This window comes from Petromyzon marinus, chromosome 1, assembly GCF_048934315.1.
Source record: "Petromyzon marinus isolate PM22_M1 ecotype Great Lakes invasive population chromosome 1, UKy_Petmar_22M1.pri1.0, whole genome shotgun sequence".
Classification (NCBI taxonomy): domain Eukaryota; kingdom Metazoa; phylum Chordata; class Hyperoartia; order Petromyzontiformes; family Petromyzontidae; genus Petromyzon; species Petromyzon marinus.
The window spans coordinates 1957793-1985486 of NC_133667.1; the positions used below are offsets into that span (position 1 = coordinate 1957793).

General features: G+C 53.5%; 2 protein-coding genes across 6 annotated transcripts in view; both read left to right on the forward strand.

Moving 5' to 3' along the window:
- LOC116942065 (uncharacterized) lies at positions 1 to 25509 on the forward strand. Of its 3 annotated transcripts, XM_032953633.2 has the most exons (7): positions 1 to 216; positions 937 to 1050; positions 8357 to 8442; positions 9609 to 10178; positions 10646 to 10897; positions 11292 to 11339; positions 20338 to 25509. In XM_032953633.2, exons 3-7 carry the CDS (start codon positions 8365 to 8367, stop codon positions 20692 to 20694), a joined length of 1305 nt encoding a protein of 434 aa, XP_032809524.2. In that variant the 5' UTR covers positions 1 to 216; positions 937 to 1050; positions 8357 to 8364; the 3' UTR covers positions 20695 to 25509. The 3 variants fall into 3 exon arrangements, with proteins under 3 accessions (XP_032809524.2, XP_032809516.2, XP_032809537.2); XM_032953625.2 differs by lacking the exon at positions 1 to 216 and having other exon boundaries at positions 223 to 1050; XM_032953646.2 differs by lacking the exons at positions 1 to 216; positions 11292 to 11339 and having other exon boundaries at positions 223 to 1050.
- Positions 25510 to 27246: 1737 nt separating this feature from the next.
- The window catches only part of LOC116941926 (unconventional myosin-XVIIIa-like), a 47291-nt gene continuing 46843 nt past the window's right edge, over positions 27247 to 27694 (forward strand). For all 3 annotated transcript variants that reach the window (XM_032953304.2, XM_032953312.2, XM_032953322.2), the window contains exon 1: positions 27247 to 27395. The gene's annotated coding sequence lies outside the window, so the exon portion shown is untranslated. The remainder of the gene's footprint in view (positions 27396 to 27694) is intronic.

Genomic DNA, 27694 nt, shown 5'->3' on the forward strand with positions numbered 1-27694 from the left:
TATTTTGCGAAAGTGCAAATCGGGTTAAGGGCTTCGTGCAGTTGCGAAAACAAGTGTCGAGTTGGGAAAGCGGCTGGTATCGTGGTGGTGCTGGTGGTGGTGGTTTTCTTTCCACTTCTTCTGTTGTTGTTTTCGTAGTTTTGCTTGCTGCTGTTGTTGTTGTTGGTTGCCTGCTGAGGCTGCCCGCGGGTGGCGGCCGCCCCTTCCATCGTCCGGGTCGGTGCCGATGCGCTGTGTGCGAGTCGGTTCCCTGATTGATGGTCGCCAGCGATGTGTTTTTTTTATATCAGAGTCCTGTCCCTAAATGTCAGACTCCCATCGTAAGGAGGGTGTGTGCGTGTGTGTGCGTGCGTGTGTGCGTGGAGATGCAGTAGTGCTGGCCACCCACCCCCTCGTGTACCGTTCCGGCCTTCATAGGTGCTCGCTAACAGCACTTGCCCCTACAGTCTGTTAAGGCTATGTGGGGGATCTTTGTCTTTGTTTTTTGCGTGTGCGTGTGAGTCGCGGGGAGCGGTGGCGCAGCAGTTCGCGCCGCACTGCGCCACGATCCCCGGCGACCCGCGTTCCATTCCGGCTCACGGCCACCAACATCGTCGGCGAATATCCTGGCCACCACCCCCCCCCCCACCCCCCAGGTCGACTCAGCCTTAAATAAGCACCTGGTGCGGTGCATGAATATCAGCCCTGGGGAGACAAAGGTGGCCAGAAGAAAAAAACAGTTTGTCATAGGCTACACGGGGAGAGATGGAGAGGGGTGGGGATCCTTTGGCGAGCATTTGCCTGGGCGTGGTTGCGGTTTTCCTGGAGCCTTTTTGGTTCCCGAGCGGGACCAGTCGAGGACTCCAGACCGCTTAACCTCCTTCCTCCGTGGCAGCGGTGACGGCAGCGGCACCTTTCGGCGTGCAAACCCCCCTCTCACCCCCTCCCTCCCCGTAGTGAGAGTGCGAGCGATCAATCGTGCGATCGATCGAGCGAGGACGACGCAAGGAAGGAGGGGAGTGAAGACGATCCGTCTCCCCTCCCCGCCTGCGCGGTGTCGTTCCTGCACAGGTAAGGAGACTTCTTCGTCGTCTTCTTCTTCGGCTCCTTCCCCTCGTGCACCATGATGGCAGCAGCAGCAGCAGAGAGAGACACGGAGAGAGTCGGCTATCGCCGTTTCTGCTTCACCGTTGACGGAGCGAAAAGCTACGGGCCACAGCGTTGGGTTGCAATGGTCAGAGTGACACTTACGGGGACTTGTGTTTGGTGCATCTCTGTGGGTCTCGATGTGTCTACGTGGGTCTCTATGGATCTCTGTTGGTTTACTGTATGGTCCCGTAGTTTGGGTTGCACGACAACAGAGAGAGAGAGACGCGCAAACTCCAAATATACAGCAGCAGCAGGCATCGTCAGTGTTGGGATCGAACCCACGACATCCTGCACACCGGGCGAGGTAGTTAACATCTCCTGTGCACTGTGCTATGGGTCTGGGCACTTCGAGCTCGGCGTGGTGACGCGCCCATCGCCTCCGGTGGTTGATCCCGGGCCAAAACTCTCCCGTGAGTTTGTGTCGATGGTGTGACTCCTTCCGTGGGTGGCGTTGGGGACCCCCCCTGCCCCCCCCCATCGAAGCGTCTTCTTCCCGCCTCCTCTTGAACGCTCGCAGCTCGACTCAGCTGGGGTGGGGGGTGGGGGTTTAGGAGACGTCCACGCTTCGGGAGCATGGAGCCGGGCATTGCGAACGACGTGGCTGGCGCAGCGCAGCTGATGTCGAATGGGCAGTCAAGTAAACCCATAGAGACCCATAGAGATGCATAGAGACCCATAGAGATGCAGAGAGACCCATAGAGATGCAGAGAGACACATAGAGATGCATAGAGACCCATAGAGATACAGAGACCCATACAGATGTATAGAGACCCATAGAGATACATAGAGACCCATAGAGATGCATAGAGACCCATAGAGATGCATAGAGACCTATAGAGATGCATAGAGACCCATAAAGATGCAGAGACCCATACAGATGTATAGAGACCCATAGAGATGCATAGAGACCCATAGAGATGCATAGAGACCCATCGAGATGCATAGAGATCCACGGAGATGCATAGAGACCCATAGAGATGCAGAGACCCATAGAGATACAGAGACCCATTCAGATGCATAGAGACCCATAGAGATGCATAGAGACCCATCGAGATGCATAGAGACCCATAGAGATCCATAGGGACCCTAAGGAGATACATAGAGACCCTAAGGAGATGCATAGAGACCCATAGAGATACATAGAGACCCATAAAGATGCATAGAGACCCATAGAGATGCATAGAGACCCATCGAGATGCATAGAGACCCATAGAGATGTAGAGAGACACATAGATATGCATAAAGACCCTAAAGAGATGCATATAGTCCGATAGAGACCCTAAAGAGATCAATGTGGAGACCCATATAGATACATAGAGACCCTAAAGAGATGCATAGAGACCCATAGAGATACATAGAGACCCTAAAAAGATGCATAGAGACCCATAGAGACCCTAAAGAGATCAATGTGGAGACCCATAGAGCCGCGCGGCATTTTCCACACGGCGCGGTTTGAGGTCGGAAGCCGACCTCGCGCGTGTGGAACGCGATTGATGTAAATCACCTGGCTGGGCTTGCTCCTTCGCACGTGTTTATACCCCTCGCTCCCTCCCTCCCTCACTCGCTCCCCACCCCCGCCCTCCCCCACCGTGGCTCCCCGAGAGATGAATGAACGGAGCCTCACGCGTCCACGCCGTGGGAGGAAGGAGGTCAATCGGCATCGACCTTCAGGTTCTCGGTTGGCAACCGCGCCGAGCCAAAACACCGGCCCGTGCCGAGAATCGTTTCATAAAATTGACGACGGTGGTGGTGATGATCGTGATAGTGGTGGTGGTGGTGGTGATGATCGTGATAGTGGTGGTAGTGGCAGTGCCCGATGAAGCGAGTTACGGAGGCCTGCAGCATTATGTTATAAAGGGGCCCTAAACATTAAAACACACGTAAATATTAAAACACACATTTTTTTTACTTGCATAGTAAAGTAATTGTATTTTTTTCATTCGCTATACAGCCAGATAATACGACAAATCGCTAACCCTAAACACCCGATCGTTCGTAAAAGTTGAAGGCGGTATAGTACTATATTAATAGAGCAAGTGCAGAATCACCGAACCGGAATTGATAGCTTGAAAGCATTTAGCGCGGGGGGGGGGCCTTGAAAGTGCGGGGCCCGTAGCTACTACACGTGTAGCTACTACATCTGTAGCTACTACACGTGTAGCTACTACACGTGTAGCTATACGTGTAGTAGCTACAACACGTGTAGTAACTACTACACGTGTAGTAACTACACGTGTAGTAGCTATTACACGTGTAGTAGCTACTTGTGCTACGAGGATCATCCGGCGCTGGGTAGATGGTGGTGGTGATGCTAATCGTGGCGTGGCACGTTTTGCAATCGCTACGGAAGGATCTGACGCTGCTACTGCTGCTGCCACTATCGCTGCGTTTCGCAGACATGGAGCGCAGTGCTTTCATAGCGACGGCGGGTGCGGTGGTGGCTGCGAGGGGGTGGGGGGTTGTGGTGGCGACGCTGCTGCGCGTCATGTCGATTGAGAAGCGACTTCCTTTGCGGTGTGAGAATTTCAAATTTGAGCAAAAAAATTCGAGCCGTGACCGCCAGGCCCACGATGGCGCTCCCCTCGTTCCCCCGAATGACGGCACGGGGGTGGGGGGGGGGGAATCTTCATCGTCCGCTGTGAGCGTAGCGGACGCCACGTGATCACGACGAGGTTTAATACACCCACACCGCGGTATTAACCAGGGCGGCCTGGCAGGTCGCAACCGTGTCACCTCTGTAGTGAGCGGCGAACACGCTACCGGTGCGCCACGGTGGCTAGGGGAGATGTTAACAACCTCGCCTGGTCTACAGGAGGTCGTGGGTTCGATCCCGACCCCTGCTGCTGTATATTTGGAGTTTGCGTCTCTCTCATCATCATCACGGTGGCTTTGAGATGTTAACTATCTCGCCTGGTATGCAGGAGGTCGTGGGTTCGATCTAGACCCTGGCGCCTGCTGCTGCTGTATATTAGAAGTTTGCGTCTCTCTCTCCGGGTCCTCCTCCACATTTAGAATCAACATCACGCGTTTAGAGCTTTTTACTGTTGCTATACATTTCCACGTCGATAAGCCATTGGGCTATCATCTGTGATAGCCAGGTCGCTTCTGAAGAAGAGCTGTAGAGTATAGCTCAGTGGGCCTTACCTTGTCAAGTAAAAATCGTTTTAGTTTAGTTTTAGGTGCCAGAGATTTGGGGCTGTAGCTGCTAGGCAGCCAGGAGATGGACGTTAAGTACAGCAGTCGAATCACTAAAACCATCTGTGCGGAAGATGGTTTACTAATTGGCTGTGTCGGGCGGTGGAGGGTTTGACGACACATCAATTCACGCGATCTAACCCAACAAAATCCCACCGCTAATTGTGGATAATATTGGTCGCGAAAGCCCGACTCAACTTAGCTCTCTTCCGTGATGCCTACCCCAGAACTTGTTTTTGCGTGAGATTCTCCCTCCCAGTCGCGTCGAGGAGTTCACGTCGCTCACCGAACTCAAAACATCCCCCACCGCTGCCCTCCTCTTTGCCGCGCTACCTGCAACGTCCTCCCCAAGTTTCAGGCCCAACATTCGTGTCTCCCTCCCTCTCTCTCTCTGTTTGATTGCTCATCGCGCGATTCCCACGGAGTTTCCGCAGCCGGCGCCGTTTGCCTCCTCGCGGAGCGGTACATCGTGTCGCTATGTCCAGTGTCTGTTCCGTGAAATGGTTCAAGATCCTTCCCTACAGAAAGAAAAAAGAAAACGAAGACGAAGAAAAATCCACGTGTTTAACTCACCCTCCTTATACACGTGTCGGATTCCCCTGGTATCCCTCCCAATCAATGAACATCGAGAAAAAAAACCACACGAATTGTCGTGGCCTCAAGTGTGGGACATGGGTGGGTGTCAAGCGATTTGCCGCTATGGTGTGGGCTGGCACTGCTGATGTTACTCTTTGTTTTTTTCTTCCTTTTTCCGGTAAAGTCACGTAGGTAAAAAGAAATGAAGACAGCTAAATTAAATCACGACGTTTCGGAGGCAGCACAAGCTTCCTTCATCATGTGCAAAAAAGGGCACAGCAAAATAACCGTAGAGAGAGAGAGCTATTTGTGGTGATAGACTTATATAGGGTAAGAGGAGGGGGAGGAGCCAGGGAGGACGGGCGCAGAATGGGGGGGGCGGAGTGTGGGTGGAGCCAGGAAGAGAAAGGTAAAGAAGAACATCGGAGCCACGGATGGGGGGGGGGACGCGGGGCGGGGGAGAGTGTCGGTAGAGGTTTAACATGGTTAATCACATCTTTCCAATGATTGCTCAATTTGAATCCATCTTGTCGGTTGAAGTTATGTCTATGTTTGTATATCTGTATGGCTTCATGGACACATCTTTGGTGGGTTATCATGGTATTGTTTTCTCCGATACCAAGGTACTCTGCAAGCCGTCTGGATACCACCAAAGATGTGTCCATGAAGCCATACAGATATACAAACATAGACATAACTTTAACCGACAAGATATATTCAAATTGAGCAATCATTGGAAAGATGTGATTAACCATGTTAAACCTCTACCGATACTCTCCCCCGCCCCGCATCCCCCCCCCCCCATCCGTGGCTCCGATGTCCTTCTTTAGTTTTACCTTCCTGGCTCCACCCACACTCTCCCCCCCCCATACTGCGCCCGTCCTCCCTGGCTCCTCCCCCTCCTCTTACCCTATATAAGTCTATCACCACAAATAGCTCTCTCTCTCTACGGTTATTTTGCTGTGCCCTTTTTTACACCTGATGAAGGAAACTTGTGTTGCCTCCGAAACGTCGCGATTTAATTTAGTTGTTTTCATTTATTTTATTTTTTACCTACGTGACTTTACCGAAAAAATACCAAAGAGTATGAATCCTTGCAGTCACGAAAGCTTCAAATCTAGAACTGTTGATGTTGTTTGGTTTTTGCTGCCTTGCCCCAACCTTTGTAAATCGGAGTTATATCATGAATGTTTTTTTTTCTTTGGTACATTTAGATTTTAGTCACTTGCTTACATTCTTCTCGATGTGTTGTTGTCGTTGATTGCTGTTGCACCTCCGCCGACCCCGTGGCCGGACTGGACAATCTGCGCAAAAGAGCTTCACAGCTCACCGGATTCACTCCTGCAGTCTAAATAAACATTCTGATTCTATACCCCAATGCCCTCCCCCCCGCCTCCCAACATCTTCCCCCTGCCCCCCCACCTCCCCCCCACCCATCCCCCCACCATCGTGGATCCGCCACTGACTCCACTCCAGCCGAGCAGCCGTTCTGGAAAAAACCTTCTGTGGTTCAGAATGGGAATCTCGATCTTGTCCTGGAGGAATCCGATGAGCTATAAAGCTATTTTTCACACGTGTCCAGTAGAGGGGGGGAGGGGGGTGTGTGTCAGCGGGTTACGATGACAAATAATAATGCAATAATTGTGGAAATAATAAACCCGATAGGAGTGCAAATTACATAAAAGGTGAGCGAGTAAAGAAGTCAATGGATAATAAAAAAATAATAAAAATATATAAGTGCAAATTGCACAAGTTCATAAACTTCCTGCCGATCTTTCAACACTCAATGCGAGCTTGGGGCAAGGCAGAAAAACAACAACAACAACAACGCAGCAAGACAACAACAACAGTCCCAGACCACACCAAGACCACACCAAGACAACAACAGTTCCAGACCACACCAAGACAACAACAACAACAGTCCCAGACCACACCAAGACAACAACAACAGTCCCAGACCACACCAAGACAACAACAATAGTCCCTGACCATGATGATGACAGGGACGCAAACTCCAAATATACAGCAGCAGCAGGCGTCAGGGTCTAGATCGAACCCACGACCTCCTGTACACCAGGCGAGGTAGTTAACATCTCCTTGCCACCGTGATGATGATGATGATGGGGGGTGGTGGGGAGGGGGTGGTGGTGGGGTAGTGGTAGGGGAGTGGTGATGGGGGGGTGGTGGGGGGTTGGTGGTGGGGGGGTTGGTGGTGGGGGGGGGTGCTTCAGTGGAACCCACGAGTTGGAAGCTGTGGCTTTGGACACGGGACGTGGGCTCCAGACGCTTCCTCCGGAGTGACGTGAGCTCCACGCGCTCGCACCGCGGCCTCAACGCACACAGCCACACCACCGAGACAAAGATCCCCCGTGTAGCCTTAACAGGCTGTAGAGCCAAGTGCCGTCAGCGAGTAGCAGCACCATTTGTGATCGCCATGTCGCTTCCGACAAAAGCAGCCAAATAACTCAGTGGGACCTCACCTGGGAAAATAGCAATGAAACATCGTTGAGTAATAGTTCGCTTCCAACATACAGGTTTCTTTTGGGTTAGATCACGTAAATATATAAATGTGTCGTAAAGCCCGCCACCACCCAGCACAGCCAATTAGTAAGGTTTGTCACGTAAACAGAACGCAGCCATTCCGTTACTAGTACAGCACACCGGTGTGTTGGAGAGCAAATCGACAACAGTTACAACTAGCTTCATCAGGCGACAGCCAGATGGCTGTCTCCTGATGAAGCTAGTTGCCTGATGAAGCTAGTTGTAATTACTGGCGAAACTTGGTAATGGTGTGGCTTGGCTCTCCAACACACCGGTGTGCTGTACTAGTATACTACACTGTATACTACACTATACACTACACACTACACTATTCACTACACTACATACTACACTATATACTAGTGCTGTACTAGTATACTACACTATACACTACACTATACACTACACTACATACTAGTGCTGTACTAGTATACTATACTATACATTATTCACTACACTATACACTACACCATACACTACACTACATACTAGTGCTGAACTAGTACACGACACTATGCACTACACTATGCACTACACTTCATACTAGTGCTGTAGTAGTATACTACACTATACACTACACTATGCACTACACTATACACTACACTACACTATACACTACACTACATACTAGTGCTGTACTAGTATACAACACTGTATAATACACTACACACTACACTACACTATACACTACACCATATACTGGTGCTGTACTAGTGACGAATTGGCCACGTTCTGTTTACGTGACAAACCCCTTACTAGCTGGCTGTGTCGGGTGGTGGCGGGTTTTAACGACACATTTATATATTTTAACCTCTATTATGGATGATATTGGTCGCGAAAGTCTCCTGCGTGTTAAACAGTTTGCTTGTTGTGCGTGTTGCTTACCCCCCCCCCCTCCCCCCCGTGTGCTGTGCAGGTGCTGCCATGGCCATGTACCACGTGATGGTGATCTGCGGACTCCTTGCGTCCACGTCTGGGACGTCCTTGACATCGTCCGCGCCGGTGAGGCTCGCTCCACTGGGGTGGGCCCCTTGGCCTGGCCGGGGTTGCCCCCCTGGCCTGGCTGGGGTGGCCTCCCTTGCCTGGCTGGGGTTGGGGGGGGGTCGTCACGCGTCCATCCGTGTGCTCCCTTCTTTGAGGGTCGCTGCGGGTGAAACCGCACGCAGTCGGAGCAGAAACTGTTCTTTCTGTCAGGGGGTCACGGGAGGACACCTTAATCCGATAAAATAAACCACAGTCTAGGGCAGTGTTCTTCATTGCAAGGCCCGCGGGCCACTGGCGGCCCCTGGTGGCCTCTCGTGCGATCCCTGATGCACCGCACCTTGCCGCCAAGCCCCGGTGGTCTTAAACATGTGGTAGCCCTCACACTGATAATGTTGTATCGGCGAAAGTGGCCCCCCTCTTTAAATTAGTAAAGGGCCACTGCTCTACGGGATAGAGTGGCGGCAGTTTGCTGGGAAGCGGGACATGGGGTTGGCCGAGGAGTCCCAGGCGAGGGTGGGGAAAAAGGCTATAAAATTTTGACGTCGAGGGTCACCCTTCGCCTCGTTGTCAAAACAGGCGTAGGCCGGGGGCCTAGCGGTCCCCACGTCGCCAGGGAAGCCTGTCCTCCGCCGCCGAGATTACGATGCCCAATATCGGGCCTCAACCGTACGCGCCTATGTAACGGCCTCGGCATGCACCCTCCCCCCCTCCAATCACCGAGGGAAGGCCGCCAGCGTGCCTTAGCTGGGCGACATGTCCGAAGGGCCGGAGCCTCCCGGCTGTGACGGCTCGAGGATGGCGCGTCAGCAGGCGAGGGCGCGCGTCCCAAAAACGAACGAGTGTTGGGCACAAATGACGAGCGCGTGCGAGGTCCTGGGGGTATTATAGGTCCAGGAGCTTCCACGTGGCCCCGACAGATTGAGTGAACACCGCAGGAGGGTCACGATAGATATGTCCCAGGCACGGTCTTCAAGTGACGTCGCAAATCGCGCCGTAGAAGATCGCCGTTTCCGGCCGCCGCGTGTCCCGCACATTCTTAGGAATTGCCGGTGCGTGTCGGCGAATGTAACGAGGGAGGCTCTGTTGAACCGTTGTCGATAATTACTAATGGCAGGGCCGGAGGCCTTCTGTGCTCGTGGACGGAAGTGTCACCATTTCTGTTGCTCCCTGTCCTGTTTTTCCAGGTCTCCATTCCCAGCAGCCAAGTGCCCACAATGTCGCTGCCTGCGCCCATCCTGGCCAATGTCGCCCTCAGCACAGTCGCATCAACCGCAGTCGCCCCCACCACAGTCGCATCAACCAAAGTTTACCTCACCACAGTCGCCCCCACCACAGTCGTGTCAACCACAGTCGCCCCCACCACAGTCGCATCAACCACATTCGCCCCCACCACAGTCGCCCCCACCACAGTCGCATCAACCAAAGTTGACCGCACCACAGTCGTGTTAACCATAGTCGCCACAACCACAGCCGCTCACACAGCAACCACTCAAGCAGTGACATCTGCAGCTACAGACGGTGGTGGGACCTTGGCTGCCACGGCCATAGCCAATGAAACCACAGCGGCGACAGCTGCAACCGAGCTGGGCACGGCCACCCCGATCCCGGCCAATCAAACGACGGCCGCCCCGATTACAACCGCGGGCGCGGCCTCCTCCGAAGCCACGACCCACGCCGTCCCTCCGACCGCTGCCACCGCCGCTCCTCCTCCTCCAGCGACCACCACCACCGGAGGAGCATCGCACTCCCCGCAGGTGACCCAGGCGATGGTGCAGGTGTAGTGACTGACTCAGAGATACTAGGAGTAGGAGGCATTCTATTTATTAACAACCTTCACAGGTTACAAAGGTAACTACAGCTCCCAGTCAGGACAGCTGCCAGACTGCCTGACTGACGACGCTGAGAAGGTGAAGACGTCGATGGCGACGAAGACTTCCAGCAGCACGACGAGGGTATCCCACATGCTCGGGGTCCCCTTTTATCCTCCCAGCGTGGCCTCGCTCCGCCCCGGCCACGCCCCCCTTCTAGAACCTACTCGCGGGTTCCCGGGCTCACCTCACGTGCCCCCCCCCCCCCCCCCTCCATCACCTTTCCCTTACATCCCTCTCTCTGACTCATCACGTGACCTGCTGACAGACAGGGCTGCTGCAACTGCAGATCCCCTTCTCTGCCAGCAACCCGCGCCATGCTACATAGTGACCCATTCCGTGTCACGACACAGGCGATGGTGCAGACGTGGAAGGTCGTGGTGATCGTGATGGCCGTGCTGCTGGCGTTCGTCTGCCTCGTCATCTACGTGCGCCGCCGCAAGCGGCAGAAGTGCGGCTCGGCCAACCTGTCCGGCGCCGAGCTGCCACGGATGGGGCGGGAGAAGGGCAACAACCCCTGGGCAGGGCCCGCACCGCGGCCCAACACCTACGTCCAGGTGGACGGCGAGTTCGGCCCGGACTTGCTGCTGCAGGCCGACACGCAGGTGAACGGGGGTGGGGGGGGGGCGATGGTGATGTAGACGCAGAGCAACGACTACAATTTCACATTCGGGTGGTCGAGCCAGACAACCGTGTCGGCGGGAGCAGTGGCAGGGTAATGGATCACCGCCGTATTTGTGGACCTCGGGGTGTTGCGCCGTCATGTACGTCGCACGCTCTCTTCTGGATGACCGCGGTGGCACGCTGCTGGAGAGTTTTTAATTTTCCATTTGTGCATCGGGTATCCGCATCTGCTGCTGCTGCTGCTATGGTTTGCGCAGTGGACGATGCGATTTAGGGTCGATTTAGGGTCAGTGAATGCGTGAATGAGTGGGTGAATGCGTGAGTGAGTGGGTGAATGAGTGGATTCTCTGTGTCTGGGTGCGCGCGTGTGGTCAGGATGTCAACCACCAGGACGGAGACGCAACGGTGCACGGAGCTGCAGCGGTGAGGCACCTTTAGAAAAGCACCACGCCACAAGCTGTGCCGAGACACCGCGTTAGAGGGGTTGTGTGGGGTGGCTGGCTGTGTGTGGCTGGCTGTGTGTGGGTGGCTGTGTGTGGGTGGCAGGCTGTGTGTGGGTGGCTGTGTGTGGTGGCTGTGTTTGGCTGGCTGTGTGTGTGTGTGTGGCAAAACAACCCCCTACCTCCTCGCGGTGCCGGACGGGCAACTCTGTCGTGGACAGTGCTGTGGGGGGAGGGCCAATTCCGATTGGCCTCTCCCCTCATGGCGTCTGTGACCACCACAGTGGCTAAACGGGGGCTCTGGACGGGTGCGAGGGGCTGGAAACCCCTCCACCTTCAATTAATTACCACTAAACCACGAGTTATACTTAAATATGTAACTAATAAACTTGTGCCGGAGGCCCCAGGGGGACAGGCGTCTATGACGTCTCCTGGCCAAACCCCAATTGGCGGAGCCAGAAGATTGAATCTCTACCATCGGGGCTCCTCCAGAAACAACGAAAAGCCACTACGGATGGCCACGTGGAATGTTCAAATGCTCACTGCGGAGGAGAGGCTGCCACTCCTCTGTCGGGAGCTGGACCGGTACCGCCTGGATTTCTGTGGCATTCAGGAGGTCCGGTGGACCGGTTCTGGCTGTTGCCACCATGAGGGGTGGACAGTCCTCTACTCGGGGCAGCAGACTGCCAAACAACAGGGTGTGGCTCTTCTTTTGAACAAAAGAATGAAGGGGGCGTGGGAGCGTGGCGGTGAGGTGTGGGAAGCTGTAAGCCCCAGGCTACTTTGGGCTCGCCTTCCCATCAACCGGAGGCGAGGAGTGGTGGTCGTGGTTACTTATGCCCCCACCGAAGACGAACGTCCGTGGAGGGATGCAGGCAAAGCCGATGAGTCAGATTCCTTCTATGACCTCCTGTCACAGGTGCTGGCTAAAGTGGCCCCTCGGGATAGAGTCATCTTGTTGGGTGACTTCAATGCCCGAGTTGGTCATGATGCTGGCACCTGGTCTGGAGTGATTGGAAGGCATGGGCCAGATCAGCTCAATAACAACGGTAGAAGGCTGCTAGATTTTTGTGCAGCCCATGGGCTTGTAATTACCAACACGCTGTTCCAGCATTGGCGCATCCACACAACATCATGGATGCATGTCGGGTCCAAGCAAGAACATCTGCAGGACTACATAGTGACGGACCAGCGGATGCGAGCCCATGCTCTTGACACCAGGACCTACTGTGGAGCTGATCTGCCCTCTGACCATCGACTAGTCATCTGTAAGATGCGCCTGCCATTCTTCCACTCCGGTGGTGGGTGTACACCCAGGACCCCATTCCAACCTAAAGTGGCCTGGTCTCAGTTAGCTGATAAAAGTTGCAAGCGCGAATTTCATCATTGCTTGCGGCTGGGGTTGGCATCGTCCCCCACTCCTCCTGATGTGGAGGGTAAGTGGGCGAGGTTTAGGACTGTGACTCATACAGCTGCAATGGCTGCTTTGGGTACGCGGTCCAGACCTCCCCAGGGACCCTGGCTGACAGAGAAGGTATTCAGGATAGTTGAGAAAAAGCGACAGGCCCATTGTCATCGGCTACAGAATCCCACATCAGAGAATGAGGAGGCTTTCCGCAGCCTTCACTCGGAGGTTCGGAGAGCCGTGAGGCGCTGCAAGGATGGGTGGTGATCGCGGGTTGCTGAGGAGATGGAGTCTGCCTCAGTGGCCTGCGATCACAAATCTCTATTTAACTCCATCAAAAAAGTAACCTGCATCGCCACACCTATTACCATCATTAAGGAAAAAAAACGGTGATCCAATCTCCGACCCCCAGGAACAAGTTTGCAGATTTGCTGAGCATTTCTGTGAAGTCCTGGGGGAGGGGAAATCCCTCAGCCAGGAAAACATCGTGGCACAAAGTGGGGATGACCCTGCTGAGGCTGCGGTGCCTCAAATATTGGAAGAAGTCACCCCCTTTGAGTGGCTGGCTGAGGTGCCATATGTTGAGGAAGTACTGAAGGCGATCCGGAGTCTGAGACCAGGAAAGGCACTGGGCAGAGATGATCTCCCAAGCGAAATGCTGAGGGAGGGTGGCGTTTGTGCACAGACTGCCCTCTATGACATCATAACAACAGTCTGGACCATTGGATCGGTTCCGCAGGATTGGAAGGATGCCCTGGTGGTCCCCCTCTTTAAGAAGGGCGACCGCACAGACTGTAACAACTACAGGGGCATCTCACTCCTCAGTGTGCCGGGAAAGGTCCTGGCAAGGATTATCCAACATCGCCTTGCCAGGCACGCTGAGGGGAGGCTTGCGGAGCCCCAATAAGGTTTCAGGAAAGGGCGGTCCTGCACAGATGCCATATTTTCTGTCCATCTGCTACAGCAGAGCTGTAGGGAATTCCAACAAGACCTACATCTCTGCTTTATTGACCTGGTCAAGGCCTATGATACCATCAGTAGGCCTGGGCTCTGGGTTGTTCTTCATGCTTTTGGAGTCCCTGACCCCCTGCTCACGATCATTAAGGACCTTCATGATGGTGAGCGGGCCTGGGTAAAACTACGTGGCTGGGAGTCAGAGCCATTCCCTGTACACCTTGGGGTGCGACAGGGATGTCCTCTGGCTCCCACATTATTTAACATCTATTTTGACCACGTAGTTTGTGAAGCCTTCAATAGCTGTACCAGGGGAATCTCCATTTGGTACAGATATAATGGGAGGCTGATCGATGTCCGGGTGTGGTCAAGGGATGGCTCCCTATTGCTCAACCACGTCATGTATGCCGATGATTTGGTAATAGCTGCTCAGTCAGAGGAGGAGTTGGAGACACTGCTGCTGCGACTGGAGCGAGCCACTAAGAGATGGGGCCTTACCATCAGCCCCACCAAAACTAAGCACCTGCCTGGGTATTTTCTACCATTGGACACTCCACCCCAATTGGTGATGGGGCAGTTGTGGAGAGAGTGGAGAGTTTCCCATACCTGGGCAGTGTGCTTATGACCGGCTCCAGTTTAACAGCAGAGGTCTCACTCCGAATCAGTCGAGCGGCAATATCTTTTTATCGGTTGCGTAACGCTGTATGGAAGCTACCTGGTTTGTCGCTCCACACTAGGCTTCAGGTCTTCTCGGCCACGGTAATTCCCTCCTTTCTCTACGCTTGCGAAACGTGGACCCCCTTAATGGAACATCTTCGCCAGTTAGAAACATTTAGGTTAGCCTCCCTACGATCCATCCTGGGTTTAACCAGGCTGGATTGTGTGAGGAGCTCACAAATCCATGAAAGATCTGGGCAAGGTCCCATCGGTGAGCTCCTCCGGCGGGCAAGGCTGCGTTGGCTGGGTCATGTAGCCCGCATGCCCAGCCACCGCATGCCTAAAAAGCTTTTGTTCGGCCGGATTGAGGGGGCTAAACGGGCGCGGCACGGGCTATAGAAGAGATGGAGTGATGTGGTACAGGAGGACGTGGAGCTGAGTGGACTTGCCGATGACTGGTACCAGCGGTGTCAAGATCGGCCTCTGTGGAGGAGGCTCGTGAAAGACGCTACTTGGCAGTTGGAGGCAGTCGCCCTCCAACAACAGCGGAGGGCGGAGGAGCGACGCTCACAACAACGAGCGGAGCGCCGGGTGACTAGGGCACAGCAGGTTGGCACAGTAGGGGGCACAGGTGGTGCATCAGCCAGTCATCTGAGTTAGTCGACCCGTGGCACCTGGGTCTGCCCCGTGACCTCCTACCAGCGGGCGTTCGACACTTCACGTGGCCTCAAGGTGCACATGGCCTGGCACAAGCGTCATGGTGACGTCACCGCCACTTAGTGGCGAATGGCGGTTGTTGTGTGTGGGTGGCTGTGTGTGGGTGGCTGTGTGTGGTGGCAGGCTGTGTGGGTGGCTGTGTGTGTGTGGTGGCTGTGTGTGTGTGGCTGTGTGTGTGGCTGTGTGTGGGTGGCTGTGTGTGGTGGCTGTGTGTGGGTGGCTGTGTGTGGTGGCTGTGTGTGGCTGTGTGTGGTGGTTGTGTGTGGTGGCAGGCTGTGTGTGGGTGGCTGTGTGTGGTGGCAGGCTCTGTGGGTGGCTGTGTGTGTGTGGTGGCTGTGTGTGTGTGGCTGTGTGTGGGTGGCTGTGTGTGGGTGGCTGTGTGTGGGTGGCTGTGTGTGGGTGGCAGGCTGTGTGTGGGTGGCTGTGTGTGGTGGTTGTGTGTGCAGCTGTGTGTGGCTGGCTGTGTGTGTGTGTGGGTGGCTGTGTGTGGGTGGCTGTGTGTGGTGGCTGTGTGTGGGTGGCTGGCTGTGTGTGGTGGCAGGCTGTGTGTGGTGGCAGGCTGTGTGTGGGTGGCTGTGTGTGGTGGCTGTGTGTGGGTGGCTGGCTGTGTGTGGTGGCAGGCTGTGTGTGGGTGGCTGTGTATGGTGGCTGTGTGTGGGTGGCTGTGTGTGGGTGGCTGTGTGTGGCTGTGTGTGGTGGTTGTGTGTGGTGGCAGGCTGTGTGTGGTGGCAGGCTGTGTGTGGGTGGCTGTGTGTGAGTGGCTGTGTGGGTGGCTGTGTGGGTGGCTGTGTGTGTGGCTGTGTGTGGTGGCTGTGTGTGGGTGGCTGTGTGTGGGTGGCAGGCTGTGTGTGGTGGCAGGCTGTGTGTGGTGGTTGTGTGTGTAGCTGTGTGTGGTGACTGTGTGTGTGTGGCTGTGTGTGTGTGGCTACCCTCGGGGCTACTCCAGAAACAACGAAAAGCCACTACGGGTGGCCACGTGGAATGTTCGAACGCTCACTGCAGAGGAGAGGCTGCCACTCCTCTGTCGGGAGTTGGACCGGTACCGCCTGGATCTATGCGGCATTCAGGAGGTCCGGTGGACCGGCTCTGGCTCCTGCCACCATGAGGGGTGGACAGTCCTCTACTCGGGGCAGCAGACTGCCAAACAACAGGGTGTGGGTCTTCTTTTGAACAAAAGAATGAAGGGGGCGTGGGAGCGTGGCGGTGAGGTGTGGGAAGCTGTAAGCCCCAGGCTACTTTGGGCTCGCCTTCCCATCAACCGGAGGCGAGGAATGGTGGTCGTGGTTACTTATGCCCCCACCGAAGATGAACATCCGTGGAGGGATGCAGGCAAAGCCGATGAGTCAGATGCCTTCTATGACCTCCTGTCACAGGTGCTGGCTAAAGTGGCCCCTCGGGATAGAGTCATCATGTTGGGTGACTTCAATGCCCGAGTTGATCATGATACTGGCACCTGGTCTGAAGTGATTGGAGGGCATGGGCCAGATCAGCTCAATAACAACGGTAGGAGGCTGCTAGATTTTTGTGCAGCCCATGGGCTTGTAATTACCAACACGCTGTTCCGGCATCGGCGCATCCACACAACATCATGGATGCATGCCGGGTCCAAGCAAGAACATCTGCTGGACTACATAGTGACGGACCAGCGAATGCGAGCCCATGTCCTTGACACCAGGACCTACCGTGGAGCTGATCTGCCCTCTGACCATCGACTAGTCATCTGTAAGATGCGCCTGCCATTCTTCCACTCCGGTGGTGGGTGTACACCCAGCACCCCATTCCAACCTAAAGTGGCCTGGTCTCAGTTATCTGATGAAAGTTGCAAGCGAGAATTTCATCATCGCTTGCGGCTGGGATTGGCATCGTCCCCGACTCCTCCTGATGTCGAGGGTAAATGGGCGAGGTTTAGGACTGTGACTCATGCAGCTGCAATGGCTGCTTTGGGTACGCGGTCCAGACCTCCCCAGACACCCTGGCTGACAGAGGAGTTGTTCAGGATGGTTGAGAAAAAGCGACAGGCCCACTGTCATCGGCTACAGAATCCCACGTCAGAGAATGAGGAGGCTTACCGCAGCCTTCGCTCGGAGGTTCGGAGAGCCGTGAGGCGCTGCAAGGATGGGTGGTGGTCGCGGGTTGCTGAGGAGATGGAGTCTGCCTCAGTGGCCCGTGATCACAAATCTCTATTTAACTCCATCAAAAAAGTAACCTGCAGCGCCACACCTATTACCATCATTAGGGGAAAAAACGGTGATCCAATTTCCGACCCCCAGGAACAGGTTCGCAGATTTGCTGAGCATTTCTGTGAGGTCCAGGGGGAGGGAAAATCCCTCAGCCAGGAAAACATCGTGGCACAAAGTGAGGATGACCCTGCTGAGGCTGCGGTGCCTCAAATATTGGATGAAGTCACCCCCTGTGAGTGGCTGGCTGAGGTGCCATCTGCTGAGGAAGTATTGAAGGCGATCCGGAGTCTGAGACCAGGAAAGGCAGCGGGCAGAGATGATCTCCCAAGCGAAATGCTGAGGGAGGGTGGCGTTTGTGCACAGACTGCCCTATATGACATCATAACAACAGTCTGGACCACTGGACGGGTTCCGCAGGATTGGAAGGATGCCCTGGTGGTCCCCCTTTTTTAAGAAGGGGGACCGCACAGACTTTAACAACTACAGGGGCATCTCACTCCTCAGTGTGCCGGGAAAGGTCCTGGCAAGGATTATTCAGCATCGCCTTGCCAGGCACGCTGAGGAGAGGCTTGCGGAGCCCCAATGCGGTTTCAGGAAAGGGCGGTCCTGCACAGATGCCATATTTTCTGTTCGTCTGCTACAGCAGAGGTGTAGGGAATTCCAACAAGACCTACATCTCTGCTGTATTGACCTGGTCAAGGCCTATGATACCATCAGTAGGCCTGGGCTCTGGGTCGTTCTTCGTGCTTTTGGAGTACCTGACCCTCTGCTCACGATCATTAAGGACCTTCATGATGGTGAGCGGGCCCGGGTAAAACTACGTGGCCGGGAGTCAGAGCCATTCCCTGTACACCTTGGGGTGCGACAGGGATGTCCTCTGGCTCCCACATTATTTAACATCTATTTTGACCACGTAGTTCGTGAAGCCTTCAATAGCTGTACCGGGGGAATCTCCATATGGTACAGATATAATGGGAGGCTAATCGATGCCCGGGTGCGGTCAAGGGATGGCTCCCTATTGCTCAACCACGTTATGTATACTGATGATTTGGTAATAGCTGCTCAGTCAGAGGAGGAGTTGGAGACGCTGCTGCTGAGACTGGAGCGTGCCACTAAGAGGTGGGGCCTTACCATCAGCCCCACCAAAACTAAGCACCTGCCTGGGTATTTTGTGCCATCGGACACTCCACCCCCACAACTCCCAATCGGTGATGGGGTAGTTGTGGAGAGAGTGGAGAGTTTCCCATACCTGGGCAGTGTGCTTATGACTGGCTCCAGTTTAACAAGAGAGGTCTCACTCCGAATCAGTCGAGCGGCAATATCTTTTCATCGGTTGCGTAACGCTGTGTGGAAGCTACCTGGTCTGTAGCTCTGCACTAAGCTTCAGGTATTCTCGGCCACGGTCATTCCCTCCCTTCTCTACGCTTGCGAAACGTGGACCCCCCTAATGGAACATCTACGCCGGTTAGAAACATTTAGGCTGGCCTGCCTACGATCCATCCTGGGTTTAACCAGACTGGATTGTGTGAGGAGCTCACAAATCCTTGAAAGATCTGGGCAGGGTCCCATCGGTGAGCTCCTCCGGCAGGCAAGGCTGCGATGGCTGGGTCATGTAGCCCGCATGCCCAGCCACCGCATGCCGAAACAGCTTTTGTTTGGCCGGATTGAGGGGGCTAAGCGGGCGCGGCACGGGCTAGAGAAGAGATAGAGTGATGTGGTACAGGAGGACGTGGAGCTGAGTGGACTTGCTGATGACTGGTACCAGCGGTGTCAAGATCGGCCTCTGTGGAGGAGGCTCGTGAAGGATGCTACTGGGCAGTTGGAGGCAGTCGCCCTCCAACAACAACGGAGGGCGGAGGAGCGACGCTCACAACAGCGAGCGGAGCGCCGGGTGGCTAAAGCACAGTAGGTTGGCACAGTAGGGGGCACAGGTGGTGCATCAGCCAGTCATCTCAGTCAGTCGACCCGTGGCACCTGGGTCTGCCCCGTGACCTCCTGCCAGCGGGCGTTCGACACTTCACGTGGCCTCAGGGTGCACATAGCCTGGCACAAGCGTCGTGGTGACGTCACCGCCACTTAGTGGCGAATGGCGGTTGTTGTTGTTGTTGTGTGGCTGTGTGTGGTGGCTGTGTGTGGTGGCAGGCTGTGTCTGGGTGGCTGTGTGTGGTGGCTGTGTGTGTGGCTGTGTGTGGTGGCTGTGTGTGGGTGGCTGTGTGTATGAGTGACTGTGTGTGAGTGGCTGTGTGTGGTGGCTGTGTGTGGGTGGCTGTGTGTGGTGGTAGGCTGTGTGGGTGGCTGTGTGTGGTGGCTGTGTGTGTGGCTGTGTGTGTGTGGCTGTGTGTGGGTGGCTGTGTGTGGGTGGCAGGCTGTGTCTGGGTGGCTGTGTGTGGTGGCTGTGTGTGGCTGTGCGTGGTGGCTGTGTGTGGTGGTTGTGTGTGTGGCTGTGTGTGGGTGGCTGTGTATGGTGGCTGTGTGTGGGTGGCTGTGTGTGGGTGGCAGGCTGTGTGTGGTGGCTGTGTGGGTGGCTGTGTGTGAGTGGCTGTGTGTGTGGCTGTCTGTGGGTGGCTGTGTGTGGTGGCTGTGTGTGTGGCTTTGTGTGTGGCTGTGTGTTTTGGCTGTGTGTGGGTGGCTCTGTGTGGGTGGCAGGCTGTGTGTGGTGGCAGGCTGTGTGTGGCTGACTGTGGGTGGTCGCTGTGTGTGGTGGCTGTGCGTGATTGTCATATGCGTACAAGGGCTGTGTTGTGAGTCTCAAGGATGAACTTCGCCACGGAGGGCGGCGGACGCCTTGCCGTGGGATTTCCAACCCAGTAATCTTTGGGGGTTACTTTTCAAATTCCGGGGGGCCCGGGACCACCGGCACGGGATAATTCCTTCCACCGTGAAGCAGACGGCGCATGCCACCTGTGATTAAACATAACACCCCCTCCACCCACGCCGTAGTATTAACCAGGGCGTGCGCGTGACCCGAACCGCGAAGCTCCGCAATAAACGGCAGACGCGGGATATCGACGCGCACGGGCATGCGCGCGCATACGCACGCTGACGTCCGTGCCGCTCTTCGGCGACAGGAGCTGCCCGCGGAGGAAGCGTCGGACTTGGCGGAGCGGGGGCAGGGTCGGGGCGCGAACGGCAAGCGCTCGTCCTTCCAGTCCTTGGTGACGTTCGCGCGGAAGAGTCGCAAGGGGGGTCAGGCGGAGGACTGCGCGGTCAGCCTCATCGCGAGCAAGGCGGGGAGCGCCGGCGACGAGGCGCCGGCCGTGGCGCCGCCACCGCCGGAGGAGGAGGGCGCCGCCGCCACCGCCGCCGCCAATGACAAAAAGGGCGCCGGTACGGGGCTGGGCGGGCCCCGTGATGACACGGCCTCCACCGACACACTCAGCTCCGTGCTCACCGCCGAGGCCTTCAGCGTCACCACGGAGCTGTGAGGCGGCCCAGCATGTCCAGCCCGGCTGCCGTGAGCCACAGCGTCACCGCCAGGCCTGGAGCGTCGTCGTCATCACCACCATCGTCACCACCGCCGGAGGGCGGCCTCACTGCTGGGCCTGCAGCATCGCCACGGAGTAACCTCACCGCCAGACGTACAGCATCATCATCATCATCACCACCACCGCCGCCGCCGGAGGGCGGCCTCATTGTTGGGCCTGCAGCATCGCCACGAAGCAATCTCACCACCAGACCTACGTCCTCATCGTCAGACGTACAGCATCGTAATCACCGCTACTGCCGGAGGGCGGCCACACCACCTGGGCCTGCAGCATCGCCACGAAGTAACCTTCCCACAGACGTACAACGTCATCATCATCAACACCTTCATCACCACCACCAGACCTACGTTCTCACCAGCCGGTGTCCCCTGTCACTCAGGCCTTTGCCTACGCGAAGAGTTGTCAAGTTCAAGTTGATTTTGGTTTGTTTGAACCAGGTGGGATTTAGAGAGATCATGATACATGAGTCTCATTTGCAAGAGAGAACTGGGGCATCGGTCTGCTGCCGGTAGTCGGGGGGTGGCAATGATCGCTGCTGCTGTTGCTGTGTGTGTGTGTGTTTAATCGCCAATTGAGTAATGTGCGGTGTCATTTTCGAATTTGGCAACGGCAGCCCGACTTCTCGCGAATGGCGTCGGGGGGATCTTCCGACGTCCACCACCGTGAGCGGAGCGGTGACCACGCGCGGGATGGTTCAAGTTCATTCGCACACCGTGCTGTTCATCGATGGGCGGCCGCCGGAGCCGAGCCGTCGCCGCCTGGCGTGGAGGCATCGGAGGCTTGGCCTGGGACACCTCAAGTGTTCGTGCGATGACCGATCAAAGGAAAAGTCCCACCCATTTATATATATTGATATGTCTTTTTTTATATATATCCTGGAAAGCCACGCTGAGTCGTAGGATCTCAGTCTCAGGAAAAGCAATGCTCCATTGGGCCTTTAAGATGTTTTCAGCCAATGAATGTGTTTATTATACAGTGCGTGGCAAGAAACCGGAGCGCCTGGAGAAAAAACGCTCGCCTTGCGCGGCGAGGGGGCAATGCTGTATCCCCATACAGATGGAAACAGATGGAGATTAGTCCACACTCTGCTGTACCGCCTTCTGCTGGCGAGCCACGGAATGGCACCTCCCCGACGCCCTCGGTTAGAAGGGAGTTTCACAACAACAACATCTGTGTGTGCGGTGATCCACTAACCCTCGCTGCTGCCTCCACAGCGGTGAATCACAAGCAATGTACGTCGTGCGTGTGATGCACGGGATGCCTTGTATTGTTACGTGAGAAGCTGTGTGGTTTTTGTTTTAATGGCGTTACGGGATTGTAAGAAATATACTGTAAGAGTACAATGCAGTGTTGGCGCGGCTGAAATGGATTTCCCTGCAGAAAGCGGCAGGCGCGTGATGGCGCGCGTTGCTCACTGGAAGGCAAAATTCAGTTAAAGTTCTACTTTTAACAGGCTTTCGCGACCAATATCATCCATAATGCAGGTTTTTTTGGGTTAGGTCGCGAAAATATGTGTCGTTAAACCCGCCACCACGCGACACAGCCAATTATTAAGGTTTGTCACGTAAATAGAACATGCCAATTCGATGCCTATACAGCAATCTGGCTGTCCGCCTGATGATGCTCGTTGTAATTACTGGCGAAACGTCGTACTCAGATTGTAAATGTTGTGGATTTGCTCTCCGACAGACCGGTGTAGTGCTGTACTAGTAATGGATTGGCCACGTTCTGTTTTACGCGACAGGTGGTGGCGGGTTTAACAGATTTACATTTACGCGATCTAACCCAAAAAAAAAGCATATCACGGCTTCTACTTTAAAGTTCTAATTTGTGTTATTGTCAGCGTGGCCGGCTTGTAACGTAGAGCAGAGCATTTGCTCGACCGCTTGCGCTCCACAGCACCACGCGGGATAAATAAAACAAACCCACACACGCACGCCCAACCTGCGCACGCACGGCCGCTGTGGGAGTTGAGGGCCGGGGGTGGAGGCTGACGGTCATCTGCTGTCGTACTGCGCATTCGCGACCAATGGTGGAGAGAGATGGGTGGGAAACGAAGGCTGGATCGGTCACTGAACGGCACGGGCGAGGGTCCGTGTGATTCGGTTGGAAGCAATCAGGCTGTGCATCTGCGCGATTGATCGATTCATTTGCGCGCGAGCAGGTGTGCATGCGTAATCAAGGTTTTTGGGTTAGATCGCTTAAGTATAAATGCGTCGTAACCCTCCACCACCCGACACAGCAAGTAAGGTTTGTCACGTAAACAAGGCACCAATTAGTTAATACTTCAGCACACCGATGTGTTGGAGAGTAAATCGACAACATTTACAACTTGAATACCGTGACCTTTCGCAGGTAATTACATCCAGCAACATCGGGGGATTTGTCAGAGTGGTGAAGCAATCCACCTGCTTCCGGTCTAAAATAGAGCAAGATGATGTCATCACTGAACCCTTCAGGTGCAGAGATCAGAGGCGGAGGGACGGGAGTATTGTAATTATATAATAGATTAGTAATCCATTAATTATTGTGCTTCCTCTATAATGAATGCAGTTGTAAGATGTATTGCTTAATAATATGCTTCCAGGCTGCACTAAGCCTGTAGCTGTCAGAGCGGTTAAAATTATTTGTAATTCTCTCAATTTCAATGGATTCTCGAATCAGTCTCGGCCAGTAATAATTAGTTTTACACAACACTTCAACGTTATCAAAATCAATTGAATGTCCTTGTTGGCAAGCATTTTCTGCAACTGCCGACAGTTGTGTTTGAGAGTATTTAATATTTCTTTGGTGCTCTTTTAGTCTTATGCTAATGGTACGTCCCCGTCTGTCCAATATAGCGTCTGGCACATAAGCAATTAATCTGATACACACCTGTTGATAACTTAGGCAATTCATCTTTGGCACAAGATACTATATTATTTGGGTCTTTCGCTAAAGTCACATAGTTAGGTTTTTTTTTTACAAAAAAACTGCGACTGCTTGTGTTGCGATCGAAACGTCATAGTTTTTTTTAAACCTATCTACATGACTTTACCGAAAGACCCAAAGAATATGAATTCCTGCAGTCACGAAAGCTTTAACGCAAGATACTAGTTGATTTAAAGCTTTCGTGACTGCAGGGATTCATATTCCTGGTTCTTACGGTAAAATCACGTAGAAGGGAAACAATAAAATAATAAAAATATAAAACAATAAAATTCTCACGACGTTTCGACTGCAACACAAGCAGTCATCATCAGGTGTGAAAACCACAGCAAGAACATTTGAAAAAAGTGTTTGTTTTATTTTATTTTATTGTTTCTCTTCTACGTGACTTTACCGAAAGAACCAAGAATACAAGATACTAGTTTTTATTTTATTTTGTGTAGCGTTCCAAACCTTACTTAAGATTTTTTTGTTTTTCCAAAACTAATTTGGCAGTTACTCCCACAATGTATGGTATTTAAATGTTTTAATAACCTAGTCGCTTTCAGCAGTATTGCTGTTCGATCTTGGTTTAGCATTCAATGCTCTGTTAATTTGAGCGTTATTTTAGCCAATTAATCGTAGCGCTTCTTTAACATGTTTAAACTCTCTCCTCAGACTTTCACCATCTGACACTGTTTTAGCTCGATGTATGAGCGTCTTGATGAGAGAGGATTTCTGTGCGGGGCGATGAATCCGAATCTGCATTCAGATGGGCATCAGTGTGCATTTCCTTTCAGCAAACGCTGTGTGTTCTTTTAACATTTAGGCCACGTCCGAGCAAAATATACAGGAATGGGAGTGTGTTATTCACCTCCATTTCCATGGTGAACTGGATGGCCGGGTTTTGCGAATTGAGATGATTGAGCAATTCATTAAGTGTATCTTTACCATGTGGTCACACAACCAAAATGTCATCCACGCAAGTAAACCAAAAAGATGGTTTTAATATACTTGAAGCAACTGCTCTTGATTCAAAGTTTCTCATGTACAGATTCGCAATAGCAGGATACAAAGGGGAGCCCATTACTGCTCCTTCCTTTTGTTTAAAGAAATCACCTCTCCATAACATATAAGCGTTATTTAGACAATGGTTTTGGAATATCTTTTGCACGCAAACCGATCGTTCAGGCGTGTGGACCACCTGGGATTCAATGGTAATGCAACTTAAATTTCAGTGCCAGGCAGGGTGTTGGGGCAATGCCCACCAACCCATATTGTGTGTGCACAGCACGCGTGTAAATGTGTTGTCGCGGGTTGGTTCGACGCACGCCATTCATGAAACACTTCGTCTCCAGCATGTAACGGTGTCGTCGTCACGTATTATTCCAGGTGGGCTGACCCCCCCAAGTTGAAGGTCGAGAGTTCAAATCCTGGTTGGGGACGGGGGTTGACTCAGCCTGTATGTACGTGTGTTGAACTTCGTTTGCGCCACCGTACGTAGCCAACCGTGCTCATCGGAGGTGCGGGGGAAGGACAACAAACTAAAGACTAAAAGCAATTCTAAAGCAATGAGTTTCCAATATTGATTTAAAAGTTCACAGCTCCAGTGGTTTCCCCATATAGAAAGGAAGAGCGTTCCAGACGGCCGCAGAAGCGCATCCGAAAGCACGCAATGCAGTGGCCGTCCTCTGCGGTCGATAAAATCAGTACCGCTTTGTTGGAAAGTCGACAGCGGTTGTCATATTAAACCCCCCCACCTCTGCCATAGGAATGTGGAATTTCCTTTACTTGTTCTGTAAGGGCTGTAAACGGATGTGCACCAGTAAAGCCTCAATGCTCATTTGAGTCGGAACCCACAATGACTATTTTTTACACGCTTTCATTTAACTCACTCTGTTGTTGTCGTTGTATCCTCAAATCTTGTAACTAATTTTTAACCCACTTCTCAATGTGGTATCGACTGCAAACTTGGTATACTTATGTCATACTGATGACAATACTATATTCTATCATAACATTTAAAAAATATATATTTTTAAACATTCTTTTTTATATGTTATGTTTCGGCTTGGGTCTTATTGTCCACGGTCAGCTGACGTTGGCTGTAATTGGCAACGGTCCCTTACGTCGTGGCAAGCTTCGGGCCCACTTCCTGGAGTCGTGGAATTCTTCCATTACTAGTACATTTCATTAAAGCGTATTTTAAAAAAAAGTTTTTTAAAAAATGTTACTTATTACTTTTGAGTTGGTCCGATCCAAGGATAAACTGACCCAGATCAGCCAGGATCAGTCCACTGCTGGATGAAGGCTACCCCAAGCCTCCAAAAAAACATAATCAAATTACAGGGACTGTACTTACGAACATTTGATTTACGAACTTTCAGACGTGCAAACAAACCTGGTCTGTATGTCCAGTTGCCTGTGAGGACCAAAGGTCGTAAGTTCAACCGCCGCGCAAATAGATGACGGTGGTGGCATCGACATCTGCAGAACGTGAAGCACCAGTGGCATCTGCATCTACAGTAGATTATCGATACTTTAAAGCCATTCCCCTTGTTTAGTGTGCATGCCGTACAACGTGTATGGAATCGACAGGAGTAAAGTTGGACTTAAGAACGAATCGACTTACAAACAAAACCTCTGGAACCTAACTTGTTCGTAAGTAGAAGGTTCCCTCTTGCTTTGAAGCTTTCGTGGCTGCAGGGATACATACTCTTTGGTTTTTTCGGTTTAGTCACGTAGGTAGAACATAAAATGAATCACGACGTTTCGGGCGCAAACACAAGCGTCCGTCATCAGGTGGGAGAGCCATGGTCTGCTGCTGAGGCAGACTGTTTTAAAAGGTTTGAAATGGCTGGAGCCCAAGGGTCATATCTTACTAATTGCTCACGTTAACATCACTAGCCCCGGCCACTTGTTTATGACCCTTGGGCTACACCCATTTCAAACCAAAGACAAGGTTCCCTGTTTCTGATGCTGCTGCTGCTGCGTTGGCACTGATGCACAAACAATACACCACGTGTGTGTGTGTGTCTGGCTTTAATGGTTGGCACAATAACAGCTGTGTTCATCTGCCAGTCATCTCAGTCAACCCATGGCACCACCTGGGGTGTCCCCCCGTGACCTCTTGCCAGCAGCGAGCCTTCGACGTCACCCACGGGGAATCAAACCCTCTTTACTCTTTGGTTCTTTCGGTAAAGTCACGTAGTAGGTGTAAAATAAAATAAATCACGACGTTTCGATTGCAACGCAGGCAATCATCATCAGGTGGGAAAACCACAGTAAGAACATTTTTATTTTTTTGTTCACACGCCCGAAAATGTGCACGTCACGGCCGCATTCACTTTAAGATGTTTTTCTTGTTCATGTTTTTGTTTTTTTTGTTTATTGCGGTTGCACCCGATTCAAGAGCCGAATGGCTCACAGGGCTATACCAAATAAATGGAACTATGAACTATGTCTCTGGCGCGATGACGTCACGGCGGTTACCCTTGCGTCATCGTCATGATCTCAGTGGCGCGCCGATGATGTCATTAAGTCGGTCCGTCGTCCCTTGGATGCGCGAGCGATGACGTTGCGCGGGGCGGGGCAGGGGCGGGGTTTTTGCCCCGCCCCCCTCGAGTGGCGGAAGTTGTCGCGGAGTCGGCCTGGGCCTCGCTTCCGTTCGGAGACAGCGGAGACGGCGGAGGTAGCGGCCGAGGCGACGCGGAACAACCAACCCCTGATCCCAGGTCCTCATTCACATACCCCCCCCCCCTCCTTGATCCCAGGTCCTGATCCCCCCCCTTGGTCCGCACCCCCTGATCCCAGGTCCTGATTCACACCCCCCCCCCCCCCTTGATCCCCACCCTCCCTTGATCCCCACCCCCTGATCTCAGGTTCTGATTTCCTCCCCCTTGATCCCAGGTCCTCATTCACACCCCCCCCCCTCCTTGATCCCAGGTCCTGATCCCTCCCCCTTGGGCCGCACCCCCTGATCCCAGGTCCTGATTCACACCCCCCCCTCGATCCCCACCCCCCCTTGATCCCA